At 40.8% G+C, this 11,634-nt stretch overlaps 1 protein-coding gene across 1 annotated transcript; it reads left to right on the top strand.

Annotated features, from left to right (window-relative positions):
- Positions 1–402: 402 nt before the first annotated feature.
- On the top strand, positions 403–1,711 carry LOC127526937 (trace amine-associated receptor 4-like). Its single transcript, XM_051924177.1, has one exon. It carries the CDS (start codon positions 458–460, stop codon positions 1,478–1,480), a length of 1,023 nt encoding a protein of 340 aa, XP_051780137.1. The 5' UTR covers positions 403–457; the 3' UTR covers positions 1,481–1,711.
- The last annotated feature ends 9,923 nt before the right edge of the window (positions 1,712–11,634 follow it).

Raw genomic sequence — 11,634 nt, 5'->3', positions numbered from 1 at the left:
TACAGTATGGTCATATAACAGTAATATATAATATAATAATATTTCAGTCTGCATCTGACTTATGATGTGAACATGAACAAGTCACTGAACTCACTGTGCTCAGTTGTAAAAGGCACACATGTAAACAAGTGTCATGTATCCTAATATTATAATTCACAGTTGTTAAAGGACTCTGTTAAATGTGTAGCGATACAGCTATTGTAATTTAACGCTACACCAGCATTTTATTGTATTTTTTGACATAGTTCATCTCATAATACTGAGTTATTGAATGGCAAAGTTGTGTTTACATTACTAACTACATTACTAAGTACATTACTAAAACAGCATAATTGTCTTGATTATTTTAAAGTAAGACAAATTTATTGTGTTACTCAAATTGTGTTTCATTTGCAGACGATTTCTGATTTCACTTCTAAACACAATAAGGAATTCTTTATAATCTATCTAGAAGACAATGAATTTGACTGTTCATTACATAGAAGACTACTGCTTTGATGATATCTTATGTTATAAGGTACCTCGGACAACCACTTCTAGGTTTGTTATGTATTCTATGTTTTTAATTATTGTTTCAATGACAGTAGTAGGAAATCTGTGTGTAGTCATCTCCATCTCACACTTTAAACAGCTTCATTCACCAAATAATCTTCTTGTTCTTTCTTTGGCTGTTGCAGATCTTTTGCTCGGTGTGTTTGTTTTACCTTTTAGCATTATGACAACTATTGAAACCTGCTGGTATCTGGGGACTGTGTTCTGTAAGGTACATACAACCATAGATGTGATGCTCTGTACAGTTTCAATTTTTCATTTAGGATTTATAGCGATTGATCGTTATTATGCAGTGTGTGATCCGCTGTCCTACCCAAATAAAATCACTGTTAAGACAGCAGCGATTTTTATATGTATTGGTTGGATAACTGCATTTATTTACAGTTTTGGACTAGTATACAATAATGTTGCTAGCAAAGGATATGAAGATCTACTTGCTCAATTGTCATGCAATGGTAGTAAGTGTATGCTTCTTTATAATGAATTATGGTCCTTGGTAAATGCTTGCACATTTATAGTACCCTGTTTTGCAATGATTGCTACATATAGACAAATTTTCAAAGTGGCACATAGACAAGCCAAAATAATAAGCAGTATGGAAAATAAAGTAAACCCTTTTGAAACAAGAAAAAATAGACTTGTACAAAGCAGAGAATGGAAAGCTGCAAAAACATTAGCATTAGTAATGGGGGTGTTTGTTCTCTGTTGGTTACCTTACTTCATTGTACGTTTAATCGATGTGTTTATTAATTTCTCCACATCTGACATATTTGTTAACTTTGTTATTTGGCTGGGTTATATGAACTCTACTTTTAATCCACTTATATATGCCTTTTTTTACCCTTGGTTTCGCAAAGCACTAAAACTTATAATTTCATGTAAAATACTTGACTCAAGCTCTTCAACGATAATGCTGTATACTGAGTAGTTTGGATGATATTGCTAAAAGATAAATATATTATTGTAAAAAAAAAAGAAAAATAAAGTATTCTTAACAAATGGAAGTTATTTCTTATGTGTTCTTTGCTGGTAAAGGATTATTGTAAATTTGCTGTATTTACATCAAAGTTTTTACAGAAGCTCACTAAATAAATTTAATATGGCAAACAGCAAACCTGTCATGAATACACATGAGAATGACTAAAACAAAAAAAAAAAAAAAAAAGTCTGATCACATAACAAGCAATCAGACGTTGCAAAACATACATTAAACTTTTGCTTTACAAAAAAATAATATTCATGAAACTGCATTAAACCATCCATGCACATTGGAAGCCCACACCTAATCGATCAGTCAGTCTTTGCTTCTATGCCTGCAAAGAAATAGAATTTTTACAAATCTCTCACTCAGACATCCGTGTTTTCAATGACCAATTTGCTCTCTCAGGTTTTAGTTTAAAATTACTGACAAGCCATGAAAAAGACAGCATTCCAATAAAAGCCTTACAGTTAGCTTATAAAATAAATAATATAATTTTGCTTTATCATTCCAGGTGAATAAATCTATGCATTCTAAAGTGATTCATAATATTTTTCATTTGGAAGGTGCTTTTGGAAAGAAATTTTGTATAAAGTTGTGTCAATTTACTAGTAACCAGATTGTGCTTTATCTACTCAAAATAAAGAAAAATTTTGCATTCCAGCTGTATATTAGCATTTGTTTCATGGAAGTCAACAGGAATCTCAACCTTCAGAGACCTTTATTAAAAAACATGTTAGCAGGTTTTTATCAACTCTATAATAAATATTGAATTCCTTCAACATACATGTATTTACAGTATATAAATAAGTCAGAAACTTTGTTATTACCAATTTACCTTACATTCCTAATTTTATGTTAGTATCTACACCAGATAAAAAATGATCTAATAGAGGATTGAAAAGAATATTTTTTTAGTATTTCTAGACTTTAAGAAAGTTTATTGCTACGGGGTCTTGGGTAACTCTGAGAAAGGAGACCTTTAGATCAATGACTCAGGTAAGGAGTGACAGTCAATTATAAACATGGCGCAAATCTTCTTAAAACTGCACACTGGACATTTCTCGACAGATTAAAGTTATCTAAAATATAACGGGGTTGGGCCCTAATCGTGAACAATGCCACGTAGCCTGGCCTCATGAGGACATAAAGTATATTTAGGAAATGTTTCAAATTTAAAGTTTTTGGGCAAAAATATTTATCCAACAGTACTGAATCTGCTGTTATCCTTAATCATCTTACAGCAGTTTTACTGTAGAGGCCCTGTCAGAGGTTTCACACTCATCTGTAAACTTCCCATAATTTCCTGATTCTATTGTTAGCACATTGACTAATCTCGCTTACCTGGAAGATCCCTAATGTATTTATTGCTGTGATTGATTGGGTTGATTCCATTTTTGAACCTTTTTTTTTGTAATTTGTTTATAGCAAGGTGCTTAATGTTAACTTCTTTGCTGCAATAAATATCTTTGGAAGTAAATACAATTTATCTAAAAATAGGTCCAATATTAAAGAAATGTCACTTATTGTGACATTTTCACATCATATCACTAATTTTACTCCAAAAAAGCTGGGGGTATGTTTGTGTATGAATGACAGATGTTTTCATCCAGAGTTGGCTCCTTTTCCAAGAATCGGATTGTGTACTTGACTTCACACCCCAGCATTACTGAAAGAAGCTTTATTATATTATGGATTTTGAAAGAAGTGAATACATTTGATGAGAACACGTCCTTTAACCTTAAAGGAAATTGAAAAGAAAGTGCTGCAATACAGTGTTTTCACATTTTCTTAACAATGACGAAGAGCCATGTGCAGTTTGCTGAAATGGTTTGAATCCTATTTTCTGTCTCTCATTTCTGAGGGACTTTTCACTCTGTATTGGTAAGTGTCCAAGTGTAAAAATAAATATAATTTTCCATTTAACAAATTAAATGTTCATTTATTCACAAACCCAATTGTCAAATTTATGGCCATAACCTAGCATGGAGCATTGACCAGTAAGCAGGAATCTTCTCTGGACAGGGAGCTGGTCCTTTGCAGGGTCTGCCTGTAGATAGGGGAGGAAAACCAAAGTACCAAAAAGAAAAGTCATGCAGAAGCAGGGAGTGTTGACTCCACACACACAATGAGGCACAGTAATCAAAACAAGAATGTTGGATCCGTAAGGAAAAGGGCTAAACACTGCATCATTGTACAGCTCATACTAAACAAAGTACTTATTAAAGAATTAACCATATTTACTCGCTTTGGTTTCTTCTCCATGTTAATATTTTCCATAAAATATTATTAGATAGCTCAATAATTCTTGTGGAAAAAATAGAGACCGTCCAGTTAAAAATACATAGGAGATGACTGACAGCAGTACAGTAGGCAATATGTCGAGAATATTTAAGAGGTCAGTTAAGAAAAAACTATATGGAATTTGCATAAGCATTTGATGAAAAGGGCTATGCATTGTATTTGAAACAGTTGTACATTTCTCTTATATCCACTCAAGAGGAATAAGGGCAACACAAGTTTTGTTTCATAGTAACACTATTGCCAATCAAGGTGACCAGGGAACTTTGAAAAGTACAGCACTAATGTCTCTGTTACAGAATGCCACAATAATAATAATAAAAAAAAAACTTAACAGATATCGTGCCAGAAATACTTTCACAAGAAGACTTTATGCAGGGCATCTTTTGATTTTTACCATCTTCCAAAATACATGATTGACCACTGTCTGAAAGAATTTGAAAAGCTACCAAAGAAACCATAGATGTTTTCCTTTTACTTTATGGAAAAGAACGCAGCAGAGGACCACCTCAGCCTCAAAAAGATATTTGGTATAATGTATTTGGTTTTAAAGAAGCAATGAGTTATTGTAGAGAAATGTCATTTGAAGGGTTTACCAGCTTTGTACTGTCCAGAACAAAATGAGATACAGAATGGCCATCATCACAGTCGTTCAGTTCCATAGTTCAACTCATGAAGGGTATATAGTTTGCATGGTGGTTCCAAGTAATTGCAGGTAGTTTTTCATACCTAAATTAGACAGAATGACTTTGCATATCTTGGTATTTTAATTTTATGCTGCCCATAGCTAATTCATTTTCCTCAGCAGAGAGTGGCTATGGCACTAAAGTATTTAAATCTACTAAATTTTGACAGATGACAGTGCCAGAGGTTACCACAATCATCTGATGCAAAAAGAGGCAGATCAGGCTTCAGATTGTGTTGATGGAGATATTCATTGCAGTCTTCAGTTTTTCAGTGTAAAGCTATACCACTACATTATTTGTAAGCAGACATAACTGTTAAGAATATTTTGACACATACAGTATTTTAGGCAGACTGTTGTGAAAATTAAACAAAAAAAATGATAGTAACTTCTACAGTTTTGCAATGGTGTGGCTGCACAGTTTCTCCATGGCCAACAATACAAGACAATCGTGATGTCTCAGTGGCTTTGTACAAATGACCAAACATCCACGTGGAGAGGTGCCCATCTTTATATGCCTGACTCAGTTGTTCCACTACTTTCAAAAACACAAAGTCGTTACAATTAATTTAAGAAGAAGAATTTCTTATCTGTTGTAATAATAGTAATAATAATAATAATCCATCCATCCATCCATTTTCCAACCCGCTGAATCCGAACACAGGGGTCTGCTGGAGCCAATCCCAGCCAACACAGGGCACAAGGCAGGAACCAATCCCAGGCAGGGTGCCAACCCACCGCAGGACACACACAAACACACCCACACACCAAGCACACACTAGGGCCAATTTAGAATCGCCAATCCACCTAACCTGCATGTCTTTGGACTGTGGGAGGAAACCGGAGCGCCCGGAGGAAACCCACGCAGACACGGGGAGAACATGCAAACTCCACGCAGGGAGGACCCGGGAATCGAACCCAGGTCCCCAGGTCTCCCAACTGTGAGGCAGCAGCACTACCCACTGCGCCACTGTGCCGCCAATAATAATAATAATACATTTTATTTATATAGCACCTTTCCAATGCTCAAAGTGCTTTACAAACTCTCATAAAGAAGTGTCGTGGCTAAAAATCATCACCAGAAGGCTTTTTACCTGAAATAAAGGCTATTAGAAGACTCAGGATAGGCATACAGAATCTACAGTTTTATTGCAATAAAATAACCATAATAATATATGGGTTTCCTCTTGTCATTTCCTTTCTTAAGCCTTCCAAACCTTTTTTATAATGGTGGCCTAAAGCTTAAGCTTTAATTAAAAAGAAATATGGTATATGCTTTTATTTAATCATTTGCTTGGTATACTTGATTTGTCTTAATTTCTACACTAAAGTTAATTTCCTATATATTCTTCTATATTTATTGCTAATGTCAGTGTGACCTTGCTTACAGCTAAAGCCTTTTGTTGCCTTTCTGCTGATTCATCAATCCAGCTGGTGTCTTTACATGCCTTCCAGAGCCATCTTTTCTCTGTGGTATCGTTCTTTTAGCTTCCTATCCTTGGACACAGGTGTTCTCAATCTTCTTATCCTGTTCTTAAGCTGGTTTCTATACGTCATTTTTTGTTCTTTTTTCTGTTCTTTCCCACACTAGCAATTCTGCTGTAAGCTTAAAAAATAATGCAAAATGACTGATTTTTTAGTTAACTATTTACTTGACCTATCTTATTTTCTTAACATTCTAATTTATGCTTAATCTAATGTTTTAGAAGCTTTTAATTACTTTTCATGGCTCTTCATGTTAATTTGCTATTTTTATGCTAATATAAAAAATTTTCCTTCTACAGAAGCAACAGGTATATGTAACATTGGATAAATATGTAACATATGTAACTCTGAGGCTAAGGATCTGTGCTGGTATCCTGAAGGTTGCCGGTTCGAATCCCCGTCACTGCCAAAAAGAGATCCTACTCTGCTGGGCCCTTGAGCAAGACCCTTAACCTGTAATTGCTCCAGGGGTGCTGTACAATGGCTGACCCTGCGCTCTGACCCCAAGGCGTAAGCGAAAAACTAACAAATTCCTAAAACGAGAAATTGTATAAGGCGAAATAAAGAACAAACAAAAAAAATAATGTTTCCTGAATAAATCACTAAAACAGATAGATACAGGATATACAAAGGCATTAAATAGAATAATAAGACAATAAACCAGAGTAAAATACTAAGTTCAATACTAAAAGAAAAGCCTAGCAAACAACATAATTTGTGATATAACACACACACAAATTATACTGAGGATCTGGACAGAGAGGGAGACCGAAAGAGTAGGCAGAATGCAAGTTTAAGTTAAAAGCCTTCCTGAACAGTTGAGTTTTAAGTTGTTTTTGAAAAGTATGAATGGAGACAGCTGATTAGTACAATTTAGGGAGGTCATTTCAAAGTGGGTGCTATACAGCTAAAGGCCCTGTCACCCATAGAGTGCAGGTTAGTGTGGGGCACACCAAGTTTGCCACAATCAGAGGACCCTAGTTGGTGAACAGGAGCATAGTGATGGAAAAGGTCATTGATGTAGTCCGGTGCAAGACCATATAAAGCTTTGTAGGTTAATAATAGAATTTTATTTTCAATTCTGTAAGACACAAGGAGCTAGTGGAGGTGAAGCAGGATGGGTGTTATGTGATCGCTGTTGCTGGTCTGTGTTAGGAATCTTGCAGCAGAGTTTTGAATCAACTAGAGCTGTGATATAAGTTTTGAAGCAGCACCTGCCCGTAGGGAGTTACAATAATCAATGTAGGATCTAATAAAAGCATGGACAAGTTTCTCGGCTTTGGAAAAGGAGTGGAATGAACGAAAATGGAACATGTTACGGAGGTGAAAGTAAGAGAATTTCTTAATGTGGTTTATGTGGGAAGATTAAGAAATGGAAGAATCAAAAATGACACCAAGATTCTTTGCATCAAAAGAAGGCCTGATGAGATCACCATCAAAAATGGCTGAGAAGGAGCTCATTTTCTTAAGTTACGCTTTAGCACCAATTTGCAGGAGTTCAGTTTTGTTTCAATTTAATTTTAAACAGCTCTGCTCCATCCAGGTTTTAATTTCACTGAGACAAGCCCTGATGAAGTTTCACTTTTAACGTTAAAATAGAGTGGAGTATCAGCTGCATAAAAATGATAACGCAGTCCATAGCTACGAATGATATGGCTAAGGGGAAGCAAATAGACAGAACAGTAGAAGAACAAAGGGCAGAGGACAGAGCCCCGAGGATCCCATTGTGAGACCGGCACTGAGCTGGACCTGTTGTTGCCAAGACTAATAAACTCTTGCCTATAGGTCAGATAGGACTCAAACCACTGGAGAGCAGTGCCAGCGATACCCAGCATGTTCTTCAATCTGGACAGCACAATGATATGTCTGACAATGTCAAATGCTGCACTAAGATTTAACAGAATGAATATCCTTGTTTGTCCAGAGTCTGCTCCCAGAAGCAAATCATTGGTTACCAGAAAAGACCAGTTTCACAGCTGTGCTGTGCCCTGAAACCAGACTGAAAGAGTTATGTTAAATTATTAGAAGTTAGGTAATTGGTGAGTTGGAAGGCTACAACATGCTCAATAACTTTTGACAGAAAAGGTAAGTGAGAAATAGACTGAAAATTGTTAGTATTGTCAGCGTCAAGACCAGACTTATTTAACACTGGGGTTACAGGAGTGATTTTAAAAGTGGCTGGAACAAAGCCAATATTTATTATTGTTATAACAGTCAGGAATATAGCATGAAGACAAGCTTTAAGAAGTGTGGTGGGCAGAGGCGGATTAAGGTGGTCATGGGTCCCTAGGCTACTGTTTGTGTGGGCCTCCTGTTGCAGAGGATACTGTATAGACAGCCCCACTTACTCATAATGCTTTACCAGAAAAAAAAAAAAGATTTAATGCCACATGTAATAGCATGCTGGAAATATTACATAGCCGAATTGCACCCACTCGGGGTGCACTAGCATTAACAAACATCTGCAGAAATAACTTGACAGCCTTTACTATAAATAGCAACTCCACAGATAAAAGGCATTAATAGTGGATCTGCAAGTTATTAACTGCTTTTAGCTTTCTAAACCAACAGGTGCAATAATGGCAGTAGTATACAGGCCACACTATATTACTGAGGCAATATTAAATAAAACAAGACCCATAAAAATACAATACAGTAACACAAAATAATAACACAACAGCATCACAATCATATGGTAAATACACATTTTCCTACCTTTAAAAGATTTTCTTCCTTGTTTTCCTGAAAGAGAAGTCCTTGATGAGGCAGGTAAAATCCAGTTTGCGCAAAATATCACTTTCAATTTACATCAGAGACAGGTGATTCAGTCTGTTTTGGCCCATTGTGGATCTCAGTCTGTTTTTAACTAGTCTCAGTTTTGAAAATGAACGCTTCCCGCTAGCATTCGTTACAGGCAAAGTCATAAATATCCGGAGTGCTATGTCAACATTTGGAAAAACTGACTGTAATTTTCTTCCTCGTATAAGTTGCAGCATTGACCTTGCTGAGATGTCCTTGTTTTCTTTAATAAATTCTCTGAATTGTCCAATTTCGTCCACAAAATCTTCCTCCAGATCACCTGCATATTTCTTCTGAAGATTAGCTGCTCTAGTTCGAAGATCTTCTACAGAGATGGAGGGAATATTGTTCAAAAATCCAAATGTCTGCTCAGTATCTTTGTAGGAGTGATACCTCCGATCCAGTTTGGCAACAAGTCGGTCTATGACGGCGATAAAAACTGTTGTTTTGAACTTGTCTCAGCCTGATCGCTTACAGTCAGATTCAGTGGTGTAATATGAGCGCTATATAGCGCCCGACCCGGCACAGACTGAGGCAGAAGCACGTGTAAAACAAACAGTTTCTTTTTATTGTTCTTCAGCCGTGGGGCACACCTTCCCCGTGTCCCACAGGCCCAACACAGTCCCACAAGCACTTAAATAACACACAAACCACACTTCTTCTCTCCACCTCAGCACCACCACTCCTCCCAGGCAACCTCGTCCTCTTCCTCCCGATTCTGGCTATCTTCAGTGGTGGTGGTTGGCCTTTTTTATACCCCACCTGGAAGTATTCCAGGTGCTTGATCACCTGGGTCTAATTGCATTTCCGGGTGGGGCTGAGGAATTGACCAGCCGGGCTGCCAAGACCATGCAGCTCCCCCTGGCGGCCATCCAAGCCCCCAACCAGGCTGTGGAGGACTCCATGTCCCATGGAGCCATGCGCCAGGCTGGGGAATCATCATCCGCCAGGGAGGCTGCCACCAAGCGTCCCGGGTGAGGTATTGAGCTGCCCGTGGTGGCTCCCCCGGAACAGATGCAGCAGAGGCGTCCCTGCCGGGCATGGAACCCGGCTGTCCTTTACAATGCCCCTCTCTCAGATGAGGCTTCTGGGGCTCATCGGCCTGCCCCGCGAGGGCTGGTCCTCTCCAGGACAGGGAGTCGGCTTCCTTGGCTCCGCGGCTGTACCCTGTGGAAACATAACAAACAGGTCTGGGGGTGTTGCCCCGATGTCTCTGCCACTCAGACGTCCTCTCTGGACAACACCTCCAGAAGTGGCCACCGCGGCTGCAATTAAAGCACAACTGACCCCCTCCAGTCCAACCCCTGCGGGAGCGGAAGCAGGCAGGAAACCCTTGCCCCTTCGCCCGCTCTGAGGAGGGCACGTGTCGTCTCTGCCCCTCTACAGCGTAGCCCTCCTACGAGCCAACGGGCTTACGCTGTGCTCTGTTAGAAGTTCCCGTTTTCTTCTTCCAAGTCCTCCTTTTCCTCTGGGGTGTATTGACAGTCTGGAACCCCTTATGGGAAAAAGGGAACCCTTGTACCGTCTGCACCCCTTTAGACGGTCGTAAGACAGGGGCGGGCAGTCAGGGCGGAGTCGTTTAGCAGCTGATATTCACCAGCTGCCTTCCCGCGCACTCTTCTGCCACGCCATCTGTCATTACAGCCACGTCTTGTGTAGTGGGCGGAGCGGCCTGGCAAGCAGTACTAACCATCACTGTAGCCGCTGCACTCTGCCCCCCCCCCCCAATTTCTCTGCGGCCCAGGCTCCACTCACCTGCACCGCTGCGTCCTGCAGGCTGGAGGCCGACGCCCCCCTTCTCTCCAGCCATTTCACAACAGCTGCCATCGGGGCACAGATCCTCTTTTCTAAATCCTCCTTCGTCTCCTGCAGGACCTGAAAAAGCTTAAGTAGGGACTGCAGGGGAAGAATCACATGTTGCAACTCCCATGCAGCCCAAAACACATTAAATTCTTCTGTCAGCGGTGGACTTGGGCTCCCCTCGTCCCCTTCTGCCGACCGCGAGCCATCACGGCCCTGCGGAATCTTCGCAGGCCCGTTCGAGTAACCAGGAGGCTCGGGGAGAAGGTCCGTCGGCCCCGCATGCGACCTTTCCTCGGCGGGCAACTGACACACGCCCTCCCCCCCTTCACCTGTTTCCAAAAGGAGCTCCTGCTCCGTGCGCGGGGACACCACGTCGGGAAACTCATCCGGGCTCTCCTCCTTCAGCTGTTTACTCGGCTCGAAGAGAAGACACAGCCCAGCCTCACTCTCTCCCGAGCTCTCTCCGCCATCACGCCACAGACAGACCTCATCCGGCCAGCAATGGGTGCTTCGCCCCTTGGCACCTAGAAGGTAGGCTGACGTGAACGCGGAAAACCCTTCCCGCGGCCCTTCACCCTTGGGCCCGTCACCTACCTCCGGCTGCAACCCGTGGTGCTGGTTGGTATGGCGGCGTCTGGCGGCTGGCTTCTGTGCCCGCCTGGCCTTCTTTTTCCCCATTCAGCGGTGTCTTGCGGCTCCAGCCGCAGGTGGGCTTTTCAGTGCACTGAGCTGCGTGGCTTGCCTGCAGCTGTGAGCGCGCTCTCTCCGCGCTGTGCTGCGCGTGTCCGCCGGCTAGCCCTGTCGGCGCGTACCTCGCGCTGCTCCTCGGTGGCGCGCTTTCCTCAGGAGCATGCCCCGCGCTGAAGTCCAAAGGGCGCTCTCAGCCCTGTAGTCTGCTGGAGCACATTCTCTGCCCAGGGAGTGCGCTTGACGCTGCGGTGCTGTGTGCGCTCCCTGCGCTGTGGTGTATGTGCCTCTGGGTGCTGTACCGAGCTAGTATATAAATTTCTTTGCAGGTTCCGGTCCAAAT

The sequence above is a fragment of the Erpetoichthys calabaricus genome, chromosome 3 (assembly GCF_900747795.2).
Source record: "Erpetoichthys calabaricus chromosome 3, fErpCal1.3, whole genome shotgun sequence".
Taxonomy (NCBI): domain Eukaryota; kingdom Metazoa; phylum Chordata; class Cladistia; order Polypteriformes; family Polypteridae; genus Erpetoichthys; species Erpetoichthys calabaricus.
Note: the sequence above shows the minus strand (reverse complement) of the source record. Positions and strands in the feature narration are given on the sequence as shown.

Coding starts and splice junctions, on each gene's coding strand:
- LOC127526937 (XM_051924177.1), top strand. CDS start 458: ATGAATTTGACTGTTCATTACATAGAAGACTACTGCTTTGATGATATC.